The following is a 22,668-nucleotide window of genomic DNA, read 5'->3' as shown; positions in this document are numbered from 1 at the left end:
TGGACTGATGAGGTAGCTTTCAAATGCACCTCTATGCATGCATGTTCCTCTGCATGCCTGTCCATCTGCATGCCGGATTACTCCCAGCCTGCCTCTGCATCCTTGCTGCAGTTTCTCCTTTTAAAGGATCAGGAAAGGAACTGTTTTGATACACTTTCTCTTTTTCTCCCTGTCAAAAAATGGTTCACTAGTGGGGCTGCTGCAGACTTTAATGAGCTGCTCTCTCACCGCTTGCATAAATGTGTACTGAGAGGAATTGGGGCATTTGATTAACCTCCATGGTACAAGGTGTCTAACGAAGGGCCAGGAAGGAACTTGTTGATAATATTCCACCCCCTGGTGATGAGTGAGATTTAAGAAGATGGCATCCACCGACTGCAGCAAACCCAGTTGCCCATTAAAATGGCTGATGACTTGTCACAGATTCAAGAATGGATGCAGTTATAGATCCGGAGATGAGGCATGAAACGAAGGAGTGTCTTCAGGTAAATGGGCCATAGGGTAATTTGCCTTTACAACTGCTGCAGCATTACCTGTCACAATATATTTCCAGAAGTAGGGAAACTCATGGTAAACCAAATGAGTACAAAGCAAAATAAAATTTGGAGTTGAATTGAAGTCTAAATACATGGCAGCTATGTTGACATGGTTTGCACTTGAATGCTTTGCGACGCATTCAGCCTTATCGGTTTACAAATGGTGATTGAACCAAAAATAAGTGGAACTTTGTTTACTTTGATGACCACCTGCCTCTGTCATCAGTCATGTTTGTTCAGTCCAAAATTGCTTGTTACATAAGATCCTCTGTTCCACTCCCATTGAACCTTCACTATTCAGTCTGTTTTCAACATGCAAGTAATCATGCTTGTAGAGATTGCCAAAACAGTCTCTAAAATGAGGGTCTCTTTGGATCAGGTTTTTCCTTGCCCATCATCAACCATCAAAGCTAGCAACAACAGCTTGGCTCCATTGCTTCTCCACCTGGTAAACAGTTCCTTTACCAAAATCTTTTTTGTCACTCTCTCAGAAGGACTCTATTCCCTGCTACAAAAGTAACCATTTACAGATCTGGACATCCAGGAAAATTACAGACCCATAGAACACACACTTTTCATTGAGAAAATGGCCAGTTAGAAGCTTATGGGCTATTGTGTATCTCATGGACGTCTTCATGAACACCAAGTAGAGTTCGGCCCATCCGGAGGTACCAAATCCAGTATACTGTTCATGAGTGAACTCCTTCACTTCTAGATAACAATTTACCTGCCATCCTTCACTTGCTGGACTGCTCGGATGCCTTTGATGCTGCTTTCTCTCCTCAGATCCAAGACCTATCAGAAAATCTCCCCTGCACTTGCAAAGGTTTTTATTTATTTTTCATTGGACAATTGTATGGCACCTATACACAAAGTGTTCCGAGGCGCCACAAGACAAGATGGGGGGTGGGGAACATGGACTAACAAAGTAGAGCAAAAAAACAAAAAGTTATATTGGCCTTGTGACAATCCCACCGTGCATGAAAATGGAGATAAGTGCATAGGGAATGGGGGCAGAGCGAGAAGTGCAGGAATGGGGTGCCCTCAAGGGTGGGGGTGGGCAAGTGCTGGGCGGGCCAAGACAGCAAGTACCAGGGGGAAGTGGGTGGGAGGGAGGGTGAGTGATTGGTGGACAGGGAGGACCAGGTTGGGCTAATCCGTGAAAGGGTGCCTGAGGGCAAGTGCTGGCAAGGGATGCTGGGGGGACTGATGGGGTGGTGGTCTGGCCCTTGCATGACTCTGAAGGGACCTGGCCGCAGTCACAGTGAGAGAGGGTGAGGTAGCACAGGAGGAGGAGAGGGAAAGAAGGGGACAAAAGGAAAGTCTTGAGAAGTTTCCGTAAGTTAAGAAGACCCTGCTCAAGTCTGAGGGGTAGGAAGGAAGCAGTTCCAGAGGGAGGAGCCAGCCAAGGAGAGGGATCTACTACTCACTCTATGCTTGGAGAAACGTTCGACCTGCAGAGAGTTGGGAGCCAGAGGACCGACGCATGCTCCCTTTTCTAAATGCTGCTCATGAAGTGAGAAGTGAAGAGACCCTTGGATCTGTGAAGGTTGAATTACTGTAACGTTCTCTATTTGGGCTTACCAAATACCTTCTCCACCAGATCCAACTAATGCGAAGTAAGGCAGCCAGGCTGATCTTTGGTTTGAGACTTAGAAACCTTATTACACCAGCATTCAATACTCTACACTGGCAACTGCAGAAGTCTGCATAATCTTCAAGTCGTTCTTTATCCATCAGGCATATTGGAAATCTAGTCCGATTACCTGAGGAAGAAAATGAGAAATTGCGGACCTCCCAGACTGCTAAGATCCATTTTCTTCCAATACTCTTGTCACAGATCAGTTCAGATGGAAGTGATGGGATGCGGAAAACTGCAGGCGCATAGCCAGGGAAAATCCTTCCAGATGCCCTCAGGAATAAAGAAATCGCACACATTTCAGAAAAACTTTCAAGATTCATTTGCTCAAGAAATTCCTTGACTCCTAAATGCCCTCTGCCCTCAAAGCCTGGACCTTGCCCTTCTTTGTAATGCGCTTCCTTATGCTGCATTTCTATTTGTAATTCTGTTACATTTGTTAACTGCACTTCTGTTTTCCCTTGTATTTAACTAGTCTGGAATGATCCAAGGCAGTTACCAATCAAACCCTTCTGCCCCTTTCCTCCTCTTCCTTGATTCTCCCTCCCATTCCCCCCCCCCCCCCGCCTTCAAAACCCAAACTACATTTTTCCTCTTTAGCACTAGAGAGTGGCTGTTTTTCTCAGTGTGTTTGCAAATCACCAATAAAAAAGACATGAATAAATGTATTGGGCCATCATCTTGATCTGTTTACATTTTAGCATCTTGACGCCCACTTTCCTGTTATCATTGATCCTCCATGTGCTTTTTTGTTTTATGTGGCGTTTTTTCCCTCCCGCACCAAAGAACCACCCATGAGAAGCCAGATCCAAGGCACCCATGAGCAGCAAGTTCAAGGCATCTTCTAGTTGGCTTCACTCAAACTGGGCACCTAGGTATTTTCCTGTGACAGGTTGGGAATCCGAGAACCACAACTTCAACTCTCTTCCCAGCCGATGAAATATCCAATGTACAGGAAAATGCAGTTGATGTTTTTTTTTTTCTTGCTTGTCTCAAAAATAATCTCCTGCTTTGGTCTTCTTTCCAGACACTTATCTCCTCAGATGCCCATCTACACTAACTCTTGTGACAACTGTTGTAAGAGCCACTGCAAGCGTCTGCAAATGGAGAAACCTTAGTTGATGCAGAAATGTTTAGGCACTGACCTACCAACTTCTTTTACCAAAAGCGATTCCTTTGCAACTAACATCGATTTCACTCGTCTTTCCTTGAAGAAACTGAATGGAGCTTATTCACATGGTGTCTGAAGCCAAGTGTTGCCAAATGGCTCTTTCCAACCAGTTGTTTATAGTTTCAGGTCACTCTAGAAAATGGTCAAACTGGAGTTGGCCAGTCTTTGCAGATACTACCATGCTGCACATGAACGGAACTAGCACATCAAGTATTGTAAGGGATTTTGCATCAGTAATTAATTGATGATGGTCCATTGTTTGTTACCCATGGAGGAATGCTCAAACTCTAGGGCCAGGAGGAGCCTCTGTAATGCGCTGCCTGTCGGCAGTATAAGGCGGAAGAGTAGACCGACCTCAAGTACGTCGGGGGGGGGGGGGAATAAACTTCATTTTTGGGGTAAAACAAGGTTGCATCTTTGTACCCAAAGCCGGGCTGGAAACTATGGGGAAATCGAACCCCAGTCCAGTGTGTTTCAGAGCCAGCAATAGCCTGTTATTTTTCATATTCCCTGGCACAGGGCTGTGGGCTCATACGTGGAGCAGCAGTGGAAGATCAGAGCGTGCTGGGTATGCAAGCTCATCCTTGGACGCTGACCCGGATCTGAACAGAGCTGTCAAAGGTAGCCTAAAGCACACTCCAACTCCCAGAAATGGGTCAATGGTTTTTATTGAATATTTAGGCAGGGTTCTAGGGCTGTCCCCCTAACCTAGGCGTCCTAATTCCCCAGGTTAGTATTTTGAGCGTATTGACCCCTACTATCTATTTTCTAACTGGTTGTCAATGAGGGCCAAAAGACAATCACCTTATCGATATAAGCCCCCTCCAGGACTATCTAAGCTGGACCTACATACCAATGTTGTTGGTTCTACTGGGATTTTAGGATGTGCCTCAACCCCCCACTTTGACTTCTTCCTCTCACCCCGATGTTCCTTTCCGTGTTGCTTAGTGATATTTTCCTTTATTACTGCAACATTCTTCTCCCCAAGTGCACACAATCTACTCTCACCTTGTATGCCTTTCTCTCCTTCTCTTGCTCTTTCCCTCTCCCTTTTTCCCTTTCTCTCTCGCCTACAATCTACCTCCACCATTTGATGTTACTTCCTCCTAAACTCTATCACTCTCACCTCTCCACACCGCCACTACTACCCTCCCCTATGCCAGAGTGCAACATGTTCTGCTTTTGACTCTTAGTGGTGCTCCACATTCAACTAGGCTGCACAGATCTTCAGTCTGTCCACTTGTTGGTTCTGTCTTCTTGCGGCACAGAGCACTCTAGCCACTGCAATGTCCGGTCTGGGGGCTCTGATGGGTTATGCTCTTGTGGGTGATGCGCCATGGTTTCTGTCGCTTGTGGTTGCCTGCAATAAGGGATGGGGACAGGAATTGGGGCCCCTCTCAATTGCCACTGACTCCCTCTGGGATAGGACTGGCTCTGGCTTCCACCCTGGTAGCCCTAGAACCCAAGGCTGAGAGGGGTTCCTATCCTTGCGTGGCAAGGCCAGATTGTCACATATAGAAAATTCTAAAAATCACAAGTGGCTGCTACTCCTGCTCAATGCAACCACTCGGAGGCCAGTAGAGGAGAGATACTCGCATGCAGGAAAGCCAAAGCTCTGGGTCCACTGTCTGATATGTTAACATGGTTGATAACAACATGGTGGACATATTTGTAACTTGGGCCACTAGAGACCTTGGCACGGGCCTATCCTTGTTCATTAGAAATGCTCAACACCTGCAGGCAAACGCACAGTAGTGGGGAAGGTGGAATCTTTGAGACGGGGCCAATCCTGATGCACAAAGTTAGTGGGGAAGGAGACCTGCAAATCAGTTGAAGACAGCAAGGAGGATCCGTAGAGCAGAATCCATGTTGGCCAAGCCAGGCAACCAGAGTCACTTATTAAGAAATGGGGTTGACGGAGCAAGTGGAGCAAGAGCCTATATAAAGCCAGGTTGAAAGGACAGGTGGTGAGAGGCCTGCTGAGAAACTGTCCCAACGAATGGCAGGGCCCTGATCTTCGTTCCCTAAACACTAAGAGCGAAGACTACTGCCAGCTCTAGCACAGACCTTGTTAGAAATTACGAGACCACCAGCACAAATAAAGAAGCCTTGCTAACTTTGAGACCCCATGTAGGTGAGGAGTAAATCTGGCCTGAAAGTAAACGTTATTAAAGGGAATAACTACCTGCACTAACCAGGTAGAAAACCCTAGATGGGTTCCAAACAGGGCTTGTCCAAGCAGATCTTAAGAGGACATCGCCTTTTCCTGAAAGTTGGTGCCAAAACACAGATCTAGACCACACCAAAGCTAGAGACGAAGTCCGACTCATTACTATGGTCACACCACAGCCAGGAGAAAGACTTGCAAGTCAATATGCAGGAGATATACTTGTGAAATAAGTTTGTGGTGACACTGTACAAACTGTGTCTTTGAGTGACCTTGGCAGGCTCCCATGAATTTTGATAACTAGATAGAACAGTTTTGCTTAGAATTGCCTCTATTGAGTTGCCTACCCATCCGGTAAGTCGAATCTAAGTGATTTGGCCACGGTAGAAACTACCGCGGCCAAAACGTTCGCATGAGAAAGGTGCGAACTACGAAAAGTTTGCACCTTTCTCATGCGAACACACATACATACTCACACCCACACACAACACACCCATAACACCCCCCACCCGCACTGTCAGCACACCCCCAACATAAACAAACCCCACTTACCTTCATCTTCACGCTGTGTTCCTGCAGCGCCAGTTCCCTTTCACTTCCGTGATCAGGAACCAGCGCCACTGGGTCCTTTTTTATATTTCTTATAACGGAAATGAAATGGAAGGCTGAAACGGGTGTCCCCCGCTCACTCTACCATGAAGTGTAGTGAGCGGGGAGATGCGGATGACACCACGCAGCCCATGTTTTTTTTTTTTTTTACAATGCTACCACCAAAGGTTCGAACCTTTGGTGGTAGCATTTTTAGAAGTTTTGGTCATTGCGACCATTTTTTGATGGTCAAATCTGCCTATACCCGGTAAGTCCTACTCCAAGCTAGCCCTGTTCCATACTGAATAAGTGTTGATATCAAATGCCTGATTCATGGAACATTTTCCTATGGGATTGCGCCATTATGAAACACTTCCATGAATCAGGCCCCAAGGGTGTCTGTTTTCAGTAGCAGCCACCTGTGACAGATGGCATTGTTTCTTCTAATGTAATAATTTGGCAAGAAACGACACGTCAGTTGGGGCCCGAAGAGAATGCTGCTCTTAACAATTGGATTGGAAACGTGTATGTCTTTTCATCCTTTCCAGTGGTCTTTAAGACTTTGCAAAGACATTGAGGGCCAACAAAATATTACCCAGACCTTGAAGCACATTGTGGCCTTGCCAGGACTGGTCTTTGGATCGGTTTCTTTTGCTTCTCAAATGTTTCTAAAATGCATTAAGGAATGAGTAAATCGGTCTTCGTAGAAAGATCCAGGAACTTCCACAGGATTACCCTCAATAGCACTCACCCCTCAATCTCAATTGCAGCTGAAAAACTGTAGCTGTAGGAAAAGCATTCATCAAATTTGTCTGTACCTGTCATATATCACCACAGGTAGGCCTATTGATGCAAGTTAAGTATGGTAGCATGTGGCTTATGAGGCTAAACAGTGGGTCCTTGATGCATATTAAGATATAGATCAGGGAAAGGGACATCTCAAAAATACAATTTCTTCCAGAAAGTTTGCCAAACACCAACTTGGTGACTGGTATTGGCTTTCTTAAACCAAGACTAGATTAAATAGTCCAGCAAAATATGCAGTTAAGAGTATGATCTGTAAAGAATAACCCAGTCGATAAGCCCTGGAATGAATGCCAGTGATCTGAAAATGCACTTGAAACCTAAAAGCAGAACTACTCTCTTGTCCTGGGAGAAATTTTCCAGCAGAAAGATTCCCAATGCTTTCTATAATAGCCCACCTCAACATTTTAATGGAGAAACCAGTAAACCATCACAAAATGGACCAGTGGTTAAATGTGACAATTCTGAGTACTTTCTCCAACAGCTTTATATCAAAACATTATCAAGACAAGACAGAGAATCAGCCATTTTTTGAGCGCAGGTGCACCACACTCTTCCATATTTTGCTGGCCTCTTCACCTTTGGGCACCCAGAAGCCCCGCAATTGTTGTAGTGTAGTGCATGGGACCTTCTTCTATCCCCCCAAACTCCGCACCCTCTCTGGCCCCTGGAGACCTTTGTCTGCTTTATTGGTATTGAGTGTGTGGAACGGCATCCGCCAGGAAGAGCTGCCCCAGATAAATGTCCTACCCCATTGGCACCAAGCCACGCCCTCAAAATGTGTTCATTTTTAAAAGCACTTTGAGACAGTAATATTGATGCAACATAATATTATTTAAATACCACTTAATGGACCTCATTCCATGCACAGAGGATTTTTCTTGATGATCAACGCCAGTAGTTTTTCAAACAGCAGGGGATTTACTGAAATAGCCCTAGACACAGCTTAGTAAATCCACACCCATCCTGTAAAGTTTGTTTTCTTTTAAAACTTTTTCTATTTGGGAGGCGCTGTTGCGCACACTGCTGAATGTAGCATTGAGTGCAAGCTCCGTAGGCACACTAAGGACCGGGGTTGACAACTTGGCAAAATTCACCCGGTTACCATCAGAAACAACTGTGACCGTGGAAGAAGATGCCAGCTATCTGCACGTGAAAAATTGCAAGAAACGGTGCGGTACAACCGCAGATATCCCGTGTGATCTACATAGCCCTGTGCGGCCCACCAGGAGAGCCCTGGGAACCACGTGGACCATGAACAACCGAGCAGCCACGGGCAGTGGAGTGAATTCAGTCATACAGACCGCGGCCCCATCTCGCCTCCGCTCCTGCGGGCAGGACACGGAGGCCCGAAACAGAAAGCAGTCATTCCGGGGCAAAGGGAAGTTGACCCCCGGCACACTGAGATGCAAGCTGGCACTCCAGTGAGAGAAACAGAGCGCCGGCATACGCACCAGCCCGCCGAGGCAGACCCCGACAGAGCCATTATTTGGATCACCCCAGAGGACGATTCAAAAGAGCAAAGGAGAAGCGGCAACGCATCCCCTGCTAACACCAACAACCGTGGCACTAGAACCGCATTCACCACAAAGCCACTCGCACGGTAAGCCACAAAGCAGGTTAATATCAACAGTATGAACGGAGTACGTAGTGGGCTGCATGACTAACCAGAAATCATCCATAGCCGTAAACGACCCACGACCCGCCTAACCTGAGGCTTAACTGTAAACTTTAATATTGCGACCCGCAGTGACTGTCTGACAACGGGGGTGGAGCCATCAATGTATCGCATCCATAATCCACAAAGAACACAGGGCGGCTGAGCGGGAGAGTGCGGTTACAAAGTTAACACATAGACATTGCAGGCTTCTATCAAGGCCACATATCCCAGGTGATACTGGATCAGCCATCACGCCACAGCCACGAAGGGAGCCGGAATGAAACAAATTAGAGGCACACACTCAAGCATAAAATGAGGTGAGCCTCCCCACACATCCGGGATTCGGAAAAGAGTATTACAGCCATTAAACAATGAACGAAGCAGAACAGAACTGACATCCACAACCCCCGTAGAACAATCACTTCCTACTTCCTACTCACTTCTCTTCCACTACCCTGTACCCCATCCTGCTTCCGTTCTTTCAAACTACTTGCTCTTTTCCACTGGAACCGCCTCCCTCTCTCTATCCGCTCTATCTCCTCCTACCCCTCCTTCCGCACTTCTCTAAAATCCTATCTCCTCCAATCCCCACCCTGACCTCCACTACCTCTCTCTCGTATTTTGATTCCCCTACCCATGCTTACACCTTACTGTCGCTTCTCTCACTTCAACCCTACACTTTTCATGCTATACCACAGCACTCATGTTAATTGTTGTAATTTGTTGCATGTAATGTTTTCTGTTACTTGATTCACATATTGTTGCAATGCTTATTGTATTCTATATTGTCCTCTTGTAAAGCGCTTTGGCGTAAAGCGCCATTTAAACATTTTATAAATACAAACATACAAATCACTGAACAGGGACTGCGCCCTGGACAGCGTTGGCCCATAGACACGCTGCACCCCTAGAAGCTCACCACATCGCCCCAGAGTGCAGGGAAGCAAGGAGACACAAGACCACGGCGACTGACTCCTAAAGAGTCATATACTTAGCACCATGAACGGGCAGAGACGCCGGCGCATACAAACATACGAAAGCAGGGCTTGCGCTGCACCGAGGCAGTACATGGCATGTGACACTCCACATTGATGGCAGAGGATTAGTTGCATCTCTGGGGGATACCACAGGGGATCTTCGAACAGCGGAGGCATAACCCTGACTTGGCCAAACAGGCAACACTGAAAAGTGGAGTCACAATTCTGGACACACATGACGCAGAAGTCACAGACACCGTACGAATTGTCTAGCCCTATCTACACCAGGAGGCGAGGTACGCAATTGCAGAGGCATCCGCAAATCTTTGCTGCCACAAGGAACAGCGCGTACAGCAAGGGAATAACAGCGTAGCAGAGTAGGATGCCCAAAGGGGCAGCATCCAAGAAAAAAGGAGCCATTGATAGGTTTACAACATTGTTCACTAAGACGGACACTGTGAGTAACACTGGCCCTGAATAAACCATGCCTCCAACCCCACCTACCACATCAACCACCATGGACCTAGAAGCGGTCTTTGCATCGATGCAACAAGGCTTTGCCGCCCTGAATGATAAGCTTGACAGGATCAATTCCAATGTTGCATCAATCAGGAACCAACTCGAGAAAGCCACTGCACGCATAACTGAGGGTGAATCAAGGATCAGCACGACGAAGGACATGCTTGAAACACTGTGAAAAATAATGTGACTGATATGGCCAAGGATCTGGGAACAGTAAATCTGAAATGTGAAGACCTGGAAGCGATATCCCGCCGCAATAATGTACGCATAGTCGGGGTGCCGGAGGATGCACTCAAGGGCCCGATGGAGATCGCCGTTGAAGGACTGCGCAAAGAACTGCTCGAAGACCGGAGCTGGTCACCTATGTTTGTCATTGAAAGCGCAAGGACACTTGTACCCCATCCAAAACCAGGCACCTATCCGAGGCCTATCATAGCCAGACCGATGAACTACATGGATAGGGATCTAGTACTACGTGCTGCGAGGGATAAACAAGAATTGAAGATGGGCTCCAACGTGATACAATGTTTTCAGACTACACCCTGGCGGTCCAGCAAGAACGACGATCATTTGCAGGTGTTAAGAAAATGCTGCGTGAGCGCTCAGAACCTTACGCAATGTTGTATCCAGCCAGACTACATTTACAGCACAATAATGAAACCTATTTTTTACCTTCCCGGAAGAGGCTGCCACCTTTGTGGAGGACAACATGCCATTACCTGACAGGCAGAAGTCGGGAGGTGTTGGGGACATTGCGAAACCGGTCACCAACGCACAGACAGGATGGATGAAGGAAACTGAGGAGCGCAGAAATGGCAGAAACAGCTAAAAGTGTGGGGGTCCATAGAATATTGAGGGAAAGATGCTAAAAAAGAAATCTTTCCTAACACTGTGGGGGTGGAGTGTCACCACTTTCTCTGTAATACAGAACCTTGAAGAAGAATATGGAGGATTTTCTGGGCTCCTCGGGGCCCCCCAGTGTATCACCAGCCTCAGAGCTACACCCAGGGACAAGACCTGTAGCAGCCCCAATACTAACCCAAAAACACTACCTCACTTCACGTTTGCCAGGATCCTAAAGCCTCACTTATAATGCTGGGGGACAAAATAACAAAAGGCATTGCAGGGAATGGGCAAGAGAAGGCCGAGCAAAGGGGTGCTGATATAGACTTCTCTATTTCATTCTGTGTTCCCTGTTATCCCTCGTTTGCCACAAAAATGCCCTGCATACTGTACAAAAACATTCAAATCAAACTCCAACACTTAACTAAAATAAACGAAATGCGTACACCAGCATTCTTCTCAACTGCCACTCTGCACCTGCTAACACACATGAAATTGATGAACTCATTACCACACACTCCCCAGATATACTCTTCCATACAGAAATATGGCTCAAACCCCACCACACACCTATTATTCCTCCCTGCACTATCTCTTCCACCACAGAGACCGCCCAAGCAAACAAGGTGGTGGCATTGCCATCATATATAAAGACACACTCAAACTTAGTAATCCCACACACCTGCATATACATCCTTTGAAAGATTCTCTCACTTGTTCCCCCTCATAACACACACCCCCCACCTTTCTCTTTTTCCTTTATCGCCCTCCTACACCCAATCCCACCTTCCACACTGACTGGACTGACTTCACTACTAACAACCACATCTCAACAATATCTACCATGGCGACTTCAACCCAGGTAGTTCCCTTCCAGACACCAATACCATACTAAACACTATCCTCGCTCCACTGGCCCCTTTTGACCTCGCACAACTCACCTATCCCACACACATTGCTGGCAACACCTTGGACCTTTTGTTTGCAAGCAAAATTCATGTCTCAGTGGATTATCTAATCTGGGTATCATGGTCTGACCACTTCCCTATCCCACGCTCACGCTGCCACACAAAAGCCCACCAGCTGCCACATATCCCCAGCCACACCCAGCCATTACAGACATAGCACCACCCAAACCACTCCCCATTCCCACACACACATTCCTCCATCCTACTTCACCAATACACCATCACATAGGAACTCGACAAAAATGCACCCCTCAAATTACAAAAACACCAATTCAACCACCACAAACCATGGTTCAACAGTTCCCTCCTCTATATCAAGCAGGAAGCCAGACACCTAGAAAGAGCCTGTCAAAAGAACCCATGGCTCAACCAGGGCACCCCTCAGACACTGCTGCAACAAATATAAAACCACTATATGCAATGCCAAAGTCACCCTCTGCTTCCAAGAACGCTAATCCGCCACCAATTGTACCCAGAAACTATTCAACATTGTCAAGTCCCTCTCTAAACTACCATCCAAACCTTCCGCACCCCCATCCACTGCAGTATGCAACTCGGTCTTGAACTACTTCATCCCCAAAATACACATCACGACAGCCCTCCCATTGGCTCTCCCACTCACACCCCCCACTTACAAAACATTCCAACTCATGGGACACATTCCACCCCATCATCACCAGTCACTGCCAAAACAAAATCTGCACACTTCATGGATGATGCATGCCCACCTGAAGCTGCATCCAATTGTATAACCACCATAGCTCCCCGCTGGCTCGGCATAATCAACTCCTGTCTCTCACCTGTGTTATATATTGTTATCTGTTTTGTTAGGTATTGTTATATGCTGCCACATGTATTAGTCTCATAGAAATGACTGGGGAATGTTACAGTGAAATGTGGAGTGGGTTTGGGGAATCTGGAACCTCTCTGTCACCGTACTCAACTGGTTCACCTACATTATCACTGACCGGACACACTTGGTCTCCATTCTGCCTTTATCGATCAGACCCCACCCCTATCAGTTATGGGGTCCCACAAGACTCCTCCCTATTTCCACTCCTCTTCAACCTATATGATGAATCTGTTGGATAGACCCTTTGCAAACACAAGATACATTTCCACCAATACACAGGTGACACACAAATATACTTCCAAATGTCATCCCAAATCCAAACCCTAAAAGCTGTCTCTCCACCATCACCAACTGGATGGCCACCCACTTCCTGAAACTCAACCCTTCCAAAACAGAATTCCTCCTCGTCTATCTGCTCCAGAGGGCACAAACCAACCTCACCTCCTGGATCTCGGAACTCACCACAAACAACCCACACCTATCCCTCTCCACACCGATTAAACCCCATGGCTTCACCATTGACCCTGACCTTTCCTTCACACACCACATAGCTGCTGTCACCAAAACTTGAGATCTACAACTACACCTCCTATGCAAAATCAGAACCATCCTTCCTCCCGATGACTCTCACAATGCAGTCCAAGCCCTGGTTCTCTCTAAGATGGTCTATGGAAATGCTCTCCTCACTGGACTCCTCAACAACACCCTTGCACCCCTGCAAGCTAAACAAAATGCTGCAGCCAGACTCATCCTCCACCTAGCCAAACATTCACACATCACCCACGCTCTTTCCCAGCTCCACTGGCTCTCCAAACCTCAGAGCATTGCTTTCAAAGGACTATGCATTGTGTTCAAAGCCATCCACCTCAAACTCCAATTTACCTTTGACAAAATCAAACCCATTACCCCATCAAACATCAGACAAGCCAGCCAAAACCTTCCACACATTCCACACTGCAAACTCGCATGCACATAGCAACAAGCATTTGCCCACTGGGCACTAAGGGCATGGAACATCCTAGCTCTTCGCATACGCACTGCATCCTCCATCACGACTTTCAGAAAGAGCCGCAAAACATACCCGTTTCCCCACACATAACCCTGCCATCCTCCACTGTGATCACTTGTTTATCCTAATCTTCTTGTGCTTTTCTGAAAACATTTTGTAACTTTTTTTCAACTCCCTCCTTTTCAATATTTGAACCATGTTACGTGCTCTGAGTCCCTCTGGGTAGGGCCAGCACAAAACAATAATTCAAATTAATGTATATAAAACCTACCAAGGACAATATGGTGGGTGATTCCAACCACTTAAGTATACCCTTGCTGTCGGGGAACCCCTTGCCCGTTCATGAAGAGAAACTTCCCTCTCAACTTGGGACAGTTCAGCACTTGAAACTGAGTGTCTTTCCAAGGGCACCCATGGAAGCCTCTGTGGGCAGACTGATGAGAATTTGCTAGATGGTTTCTGCAGAGAAAGCACGTGGCGGCAGCATACACTCACGCAGGCACCAGCAAGCCAGATTCACACGTGCCTGTATAGAAACGATGGCACCTCACATGGGGAGGTGTGGGAGTCCGAAGCTGGAGGCGTAGGGAGTTGGAGACTGTAGTGAGGAGATGGTTAGGCGGTGGTGAGCAGAAGGTGGTTAATTAGACTGAGTAAAAGACTGGGGTAAATTGAGACAGTCATAGAGCAGGAGTTAGTGCACGAGATAAGGAGCAGGAGCCTTCTAGAACCATTGTGACAAAAAGTGCTGGTGGAGACTGCTAGAGAGTTTTGGCAATCCCTGGGCCCAATGTGGACTTGCCTAAAATCACCAGAAGCCTGACAGCTGGCCCACGTCCACAGGGCCCTGCAAACCAGAAGCAGTGACGAAAGCTTGACTTACTGACAAGTTTGATTAAAGACAAAGCTTCTGACTACAAGAGTTAAAAAAGAAGCCCTGAGGTAGGGGCACTTCAATCCCAAAGGCTGAGAGTGACTGTTTGATCATTCGCTGGCAGAGAGTAAAGGAAAAGAGAGGGAATGACTGATCAGCTACAGTCCTCTAACAAATGATTCATTCATAGACTTTTCAGACCCCCAACCCCTTGGCATATTTGTGTTGTGTAATAAAGACCCTTTAACTTTACAACCTGGCCTATGAACCCTTGTTATCCATGGCCAGTGGCAGCTGCAAGAGGGTGACTATTTCCTTTTCCCATGCAATGTGGGACCGTACGTATGATGATCACTGGGGCCAAATCTTTAGGTAACACTCAAGCATGGTGGAGTAGATGGTAGAGCCTGACACCAACATGGCCCTGTTGCGGGTTTGGGCAGGCAAGGCTTCTCCGTACACAAAATTGTTGCTCATGTATGTTGGCAGTAGGAGACCTAGCTATGATGTGTTGAAATTGGGAAGCCCTGACCTAAGAGGTTTTGGAGGAAGGAATGGCTAGAACAAAGTTGTTGGATGTGGTACTCTTTAGAAGCATGGGCTGGGCTCGCAAGATAGAGAAGGTATTGTAAGGGTGGAAGGATAATGGATGAAAAATAAAAGTATAGAAATTCTCCCTGAGGCGGATGAGACAGAAATGTCAAGGACTGTCAGGTGATGTGGGTGAGGTGTGGGGATATATTTGCTGTAATTTGTATGATGAATATTGCTCAAAACGCATTCAAAATAAGTTTGAAAATTAAAGAACAGTAGTGTTAAATTTTATTTTAATATTCAAGTGGGTTGTATTGAGCAGAGTAGCGTTAGTGCGTGCCACGAGCATGGTTCTGGCAAATTTGGTTTTTATTATGGTAGGCGGGTAATGTCTGTTCGAGACACAGTGAAAATGGGGATATTGATGTCCATCAGTGGCCATGTCGCCCTGTGTAAATTGATGTGTGACCCCCGTCCTGGACACTGGAGATGCTAGCTGTGTTCTAGCCCTCACCACCAGCGGCGTTGCTAGGGGTGGGCTATAACCCTGAGTCTTTTGGTTGTAGCCCCGGATAGAAGCTCAGGGACTACAACCAAAAGACTAGCGAGGCCCGATTCCCCACTGTCCAGACATTAATTTAGCCCCGGATATTTTCCAGACTTAGCGACACCCCTGGCCCTCACTTCTAAAAACACGCATACCTTACGTTAAACAATATATATACCAAAGGGGCCACACTAATGAAACTGCACAAAGAAGGGCAGGGAAGGTACTAGGAACGGAAACTTTGATTGCAGGAATGGATGAGGCAATTGGAAAGTGAAGGGGCAAACTAACCGTCTACGCCCAGTGCAGGGTCCGTGTTTAGGTACAACGGTTGTGAGATATGGTACAGAAACCGGGAATTCTGGGGTCAGGCAGGAAAGAGCACAAATGATGGGGTCAGAAAGTGGAAATAAACAGAATGAAATAAAATGATCGGACCACAGAAGTGACATAAGAGAGAATACAACAGGAGTCGTCTATGTGGGCCCGGGGGAAATTGAAGTGGAAAGTAGTAGAATAAAAGTAAGACAATTGTCCAGAAAATAAGACATTTGGGTGAGCACTGGGTGGAGGTGGGGGTACCAGGAGCACTTTAACCCTGGGAATAGATCCATTATAAAATTACAATTTTCTATTTTTGATGCAAATACAGTTCGCACACAAAGCGAAATTCAGATCAAATGCATTCTACATTTTTTTAAACATTATTTTTGACTCCCTATTATGGCAGTCGACTTTTCGGAAATCGAGATAGTCTGATCTGCATTCACATATCGTTAGCACATTAGGTCACATCAATTCAGTGCCGCTTTTCCACAATCGTTGCCTTTTCTTGCATTGGTTTCTTAAGAGGTTGTTCAGCATCTCTTCTAACGTGGGCATGAGCATACTATACATGTATTGTTTCCATATGTTTAGCTAGTGCAATTTAAGTATTGAAAATGTTTCAGCATAAATCAAACCTGCAACTAAATTGAAATATTTCGGTTTGTAACGGCTCTGTAGGTAAAAATTGGATAGTGAGCATTTGCGTTTTTAATGAGATAGCTTTGGCTCCAAATTTTGCTAATGTCACTCCAATTTACCATATTTTGTAGCAACATAGGATTCAATGGCTCAAGCAAAGGATGCAAGCTGGCAGCACTGGAGAAAACCAAAAAAGGTAAGCAGTATCCATTTGTATGTATTTAAATAATTTTTTGCACAATATTTTTTTCCTAAACCCACATATATGGTTATATGTTAGCTTATTATGTGAGACTGTGGTATCCTTCAGTTTACTTCGATTCCCTTGTTTGATTGTGTTTATCATGTGGTGTATTTTTATTTATTTAATTAAAAATAAAGGTGCCATCAGGATGCAGATATGCACCAAGCCTGTACCGTGCCCTGGATAAATGGATAAACCCTCTGTTAGTATCTTGACGTTCTCAGTGTGTACAGAATGTTCCATAGCTAGCTTGACTTCTTATCTAGAGCACAGTTTTATGATGTGGTTTGATTATTTTTATTGGAGTTTTTTTTTTTGACGCCATATTCGCTTGTACTTGAAAGCTTTGAGTGTTTTTGTCCTCCGATAACAGCAATGTTGCATCAGCAGAAGGCCTTGGTTCGCTGTGGCTGAATTAAATCTCTCTTCGGAGGAATTAATATATTTTTTTTCTATAAACTAAACTAGCCAACATACAAAATTAATAAGACAGAATAAACACTTTGGAAACTGTTTCTTTGGAAACCGTTTTGTGACCTTTTCTTGCATAATTCACTTTGTTTTCTTTCTGTAAAAAAATACTTTTGATTACTCCACACCCATATGTTCAGTGTCGAGTCTTTTTTTTTTTTTAATCTACAAAACTTTGAGGTCTTGATGTGATGTTTTATCAGACCATTTGGAGGTCAACGCAAATGATTCCCATGCTGCCAGTAGCCATTGTGGTGGGCTCACACAGTGCCTCTGGCTAGTGCTATTTTGATGAAGTTTAGTTCATCGAATATTGTTAGTTGTGGTCTTCATACCAGATTATAGTAAGACATCTTTCAGACAGAGCTTACTGGGATAGTTAGGCTCTTGGCCCTGTCCCAAGCTATGAGGGCTTTCCAGTCAGTCACAAGCTACTTGGAGGTGGTTCGGTGCTAGGGAGTGGGTCTCATTCAAGATGTGGGGGCTCAAGAGTTTCCCCTTTATACCTCCTCCAGGTCCATCATCCTGTAGTGTAGGGAGGTCTTGGGCCCTTGGCGCCACTGCACTGCTAGCCATCAGCACCAACCCAGAGACTTTGTCACACTAAATAGAGGGTAAACAGAATAACCTGCAAAAGAAGCCCTGGGGGCAACCACAGAAGGTTTCAGAGGAAAAAGGGGGTGATTGTACAGGGATCAAAATAAATGTTTCACAAGGAGCTAAAATAAACTCCTGGTAGCTACCTCTGGGGCAAGAGGAGCTGTAAATGAGATATTCACAAGAGATTCAAATTATGCTTTTCAGGCCATTGACAATCAGCAATTGTGATTTTACTATCCCCAGGATGTGCCCTAATGTTTGCTTATGCAAATGCCAAACACAGTTAATGTCATATATTTATAGTTGTATGCCACTAGTTGACCTGGAGAGTCAAACGAAGCTCCTGGTAGCTGTTGGTATCAAGGTAACTAGGCTACCAATGGGCGCTTAATAGCTCCTAGCTCCCACCAATTTCGAACAGTGCTGTGTGAGCACTTCCAAAAAGAATCTAATCAGGAAAGGTGACCCATGGGAATACGAACATATTCTCTTAAAACAACTGAGACAATTAAATGAGGGATCCGAAATTGCCACAATAAGGTAATCATCCTTTGCGTGAAAAGCATGACTGCTTATTGGAGGAGCTCAGAGCAGTCACTCTGGAATGGGATTCGGATCCTCATTTCAGCGTACTTTGTTTTGAGGGTCAACATGTGACTGGTTCATTACTATGCCTAGTGTTGGCAAAGAAACCCTGTATTCCCTTCAGTGTATCAAAATAGCTTCTAGGCAACATTCTTCAATTAGTTATATTGCAGTACAGGGCAGGCCCTTGTTTTTACATGAAGTGTTTGTGTGTCACCAGCAAGTGAAATATTTAAATTCCATGTTTACTTTTTACAGTTCGGCGGCAGAAGAAGATTTTGAATCTTACCTTCGGAACGTGAGATCCCAATATGAAGCATTTCGAAGTAGCAGTAAGTACAAATATTTGAATATTTGTATTTTAATTCTCTTTCCATTCTCAATCACATATTTTCTTCTATGAATTCCTCACCACAAAGGTGTGTGCTTAAAATATTTCATTTGATAAGCAAGATCACAAACTATTGGGATACTGATCTTCACAACCAGAGCACCCGTATGGCTGCATGGAAAAAATGGTGCATTTATTATGGCTGCTGTGGCTGCTAAATATGGCTGTCATCAGTGTTATGTGCGTTCTGAGGCATGTGGCTCAGTATGCACATTAACTAATAATGATAACGATGTGCCATGTTGAGGACATTTATGGTGTGGCATCTATAATGGAGGATTCTATGAGCCCTCTTTCTCTTACACCACCCATTACAAGAGATGTCTTTCTAAAGTTCTAAATTTGCAATATAGTTTCTCTTATCTTTTGATATACTTTCTACTTCCTTTTACATGGTGGCAAGGTAGCAGCTGGTGCTAAATACATTATGAGTTTTCATCCACATCCAACATATGTATGTTTTGTCACAGAGCAATTCAGAGTTCACTGCTTTACGTTTAAGGCATTTCTAGCATAAATGCAACTTAGATCATCATGTCGTTGAGCCTGCTACCGTTTGCTAGTGATAATGGCAGTTGTTTCAATAGCCATCGTTCTCTTACACCACTACTATGCAGACTTGAACTCTGCTGGTGCAGAAAGGACAGAACCAGAATACGGGGCTTCTGTGTCTACGCCCCAAGTCTATGGAACCATCCACATCAGACTTCTGCAACAGAGCTCAAGACCCTCCTCTTCAAGGAAAAGGCCCCTTCCTAACACTTTGGTCCACACACCCTCAACTCCCCACCGTATCTCAGATTGGGCGATTTGCTTCCCACTGTTGCCTCCCCTGGTTGCTTGTAGATCCCTTGCTGCCAAATTGCCTGCCCTCTGCTGTTATTTCCCAACTCCCTCGTTCTCTCCTCCCCTTAACGTGTTCTTCCCCATATGATTGTAAAGAGCTCCATTGCTTCCCGGAGCTATGTCCCTCTTAATAAATACTTTAGTAATATTATATGTTGAGACAAGTAGGCCCACCTTATCAGCTGCACTTACTCCTACATCCTGTCCCACTTCCTCTATACTCTTAGGACTTCCCATCCACAAGGGACAGAACTGGCACCATTTCTCAGCAACAAATTTCCTGGATTTCTAAAGTTACTACGTAGCTGAGCCAGCATGCATGCGCATGTACTCAGCCACGGCACTCCATGCGCCACCCCCAGCCAGTCCCTTTCTCTGCACCGGAAGGGCAGAAGCGCAGTGCGCTTTTTACACCTCATTTTTTATTTCTTTGGCTCGTGGTGTAGACTGTTTTCTTGAATCCCTTTTTTGCTCATTATTTCTCTGGTGTCACGCAAGTTCGTGTTCCATCTGCCTCCTGCTGAGTAAAACCAGTTTTGTTGCATGCCTAGTGTGTGACCGAAAGATCCCTTCATCAGATCCTCACTCCGTCTGCCTGGAAGGCTTGGTTACTCTACATCACTCTCTCTATTTGGTCTCTGACCAGATGCCTGCTTCACTGGGAGAACATCTTCTCTGGCCCTCCTCGGTACTTCCAAGAATTCTTAGACAAAGAAAATGTGGTGACAGGTGAGTGGCGATCGCTCCTTTAGGCTACCCCACCCAATGGACTGGGTCGCTCATTTCGGAAGGATCCTAGTGGTCCCCAAGTTTGCAGAACAGTCCCTGGGATTCCTGTTCTGGGTTTAAAGCTGGGGTTGGGGTGGTGGGTGGGAATCTAAATCCGATACATCCAGGTCAAGGCCAGAGGATCACTGCAGTGTGGCTAAAGCTGATTGCCCTCAGAGTATCCCACTCAAAGGGCTCACTCTGAGGATCCCTGTACAAGATGTAACAATGACCAAGAGCTCAACGCTCCATGCAACGGGCTAAGGAGAAAAATGGTCATGTCGGGAGTTTCCTAAAGAGTCCAGTGCCCGCAGGATGACTGGCAATGCACCAAACGAGCAGGAATCAGAGTCTGTCATTTTTCCGCTCCACAAGTTTTCCAAATAGCAGCTAGGCCTTTGAAAGTGTGGGAGAACTCTGCTTCTGCTTAGTCAATGTCTCTGGCATCCTTGAAAGACTGGGGAAGGAGTTGTGTGTTCCTCTGAGTACAGATCCCTTCTCCCCCGTGGTTCAGTGATCGGCACAGATGAGGAACTTTCTGCTTCTCACGGCAGAGCTACCACAGATTTCCTGCCTTTTTGGTTTAGTCAAACACTTGGATCGCAAATTTCCTTCATGGGTTCTTGGGCTGGTGGTTTCGTGGGCTCCAGCGTGTCAATTGCCCCTTCACCCTCCTTAACCCCAAGTGGTAGGCCACTTTCTGGCAAAGTTTCAGGTGATCATGCAGTTTCTAGCCACGAAAGGCGATTTCCAATATGTAATCTGAGAAATGCTGCTGCAGCCTTCCTTACAATGTGCCCTGTCGGAGCTTGGGCTCTTTGCAAAGGCACAGGAGCTGGTCCAACCTCACGTCTGGGAACCTCTTCCTCTGTGCCTTTCCATCTAGTGTCGACACCCTTGGTACAGTCCATTGCCTCTGGCTACTCTGTTGATGCCTCCACTACCTGCCCCAACTGCCAGCTCCAGTGCACTCGGATCCATCTGGCCAAGCAAATACTAATTAAGTTTCCCTTGTTGGCTAGGGCCTTCCACAGGAGTCACGAGACTTCTAGCGTTCCTGTCAAACCTCACACAGGGACCCTGCAAACGAAAAACCTTGGGTCATGTCAGCAGTGCTGGTTTGGAGGGGCCAAGAGTGGGCAGATGCTCCTATGCAGAGAGAGGTGCTGGCAGTAGCACAGAAGCTTTGGGAAAAGCCTCTCAGTATGCAGGCAATCAGCAGAAGCGTGGTTGTAAGATACAAGCTTTTGCCGTATGAGGTCTGTCTACTTTCGCATCTCCCACTACCCTCCTCAGTGGGTGCGGCAGTCTCCTCATACTCTTACTACTCCAAGGACTGCCTCCTCCTTGGTCTTTGGAAAGGAAAACAATTAACTTCAAGGCATGGGTAAAAGAGTTAGCAGAACGCCACCCTTCATCTGCGGTGGTCGAAATAGAATGCACTTCTAGCAGCACAAGCAAACGAAAGACTCCAGAAGGAAATGGCCAAATTTGAGCAATTTTTACCAAGACAAGTGAGACTACTTGGTCGGTCTAGCAGAAGTGCTTAAGTTAGTGCAGGGGTCCCCAACGTTTGTGCACAATGAGCAAAATGTGCATATCAAATGAAATGGTGAGCAACATGCATTCTTCCATGGAACATATGGGTGCTCATTTAGTGGAAAAATAATTACAATACACATTATAAATATAACAAACTTAAGCTTTCTAATAGACCATATTAATTTGCAGTACTTAACAGTTATCTAGACCATGTTGCATTCTAGCAAAGGAAATTTGCAATGGCCTTTAACTTCCATTTAACATTAAATGGTTTACAAGAAATGTTGAGTGGCAAGTAGGACATTTGTAGACAGATGGGGCCAGGAAAGTTGTTCAAAAATATAGTAGGGCTAAATGAGCATTACCAGAGGCTTCGGTTCTTGCTAAAAAAAAATCATGAAGTTTAGTGCAAATGTTTGGACAGTAAAATTGGTTACAAATGAGGCACTGATTTTAAGGTGTACTTTGGGTTTCTGCCTGAGGAATTTCTGGGATCTGTAGTGGCAAGATGAATTCTTAAGCATGCAAGACAAGCAATACTGTTCCCCAATCATAGATTACTG

General features: G+C 45.7%; 1 protein-coding gene across 2 annotated transcripts in view; it reads left to right on the top strand.

Moving 5' to 3' along the window:
* Window positions 1-22,668, top strand: part of AP1AR (adaptor related protein complex 1 associated regulatory protein) — a 391,174-nt gene that overhangs the window by 279,531 nt on the left and 88,975 nt on the right. For both annotated transcript variants that reach the window (XM_069630653.1, XM_069630654.1), the window contains 2 exons: window positions 16,790-16,854; window positions 18,817-18,890. In XM_069630653.1, coding sequence (XP_069486754.1) covers window positions 16,790-16,854; window positions 18,817-18,890 — 139 coding nt within the window. The remainder of the gene's footprint in view (window positions 1-16,789; window positions 16,855-18,816; window positions 18,891-22,668) is intronic.

The sequence above is a fragment of the Ambystoma mexicanum genome, chromosome 6q, assembly GCF_040938575.1.
Source record: "Ambystoma mexicanum isolate Mex_15411 chromosome 6q, UKY_AmexF1_1, whole genome shotgun sequence".
NCBI lineage: Eukaryota > Metazoa > Chordata > Amphibia > Caudata > Ambystomatidae > Ambystoma > Ambystoma mexicanum.
This window is presented reverse-complemented; position numbering and strand designations above follow the sequence as displayed.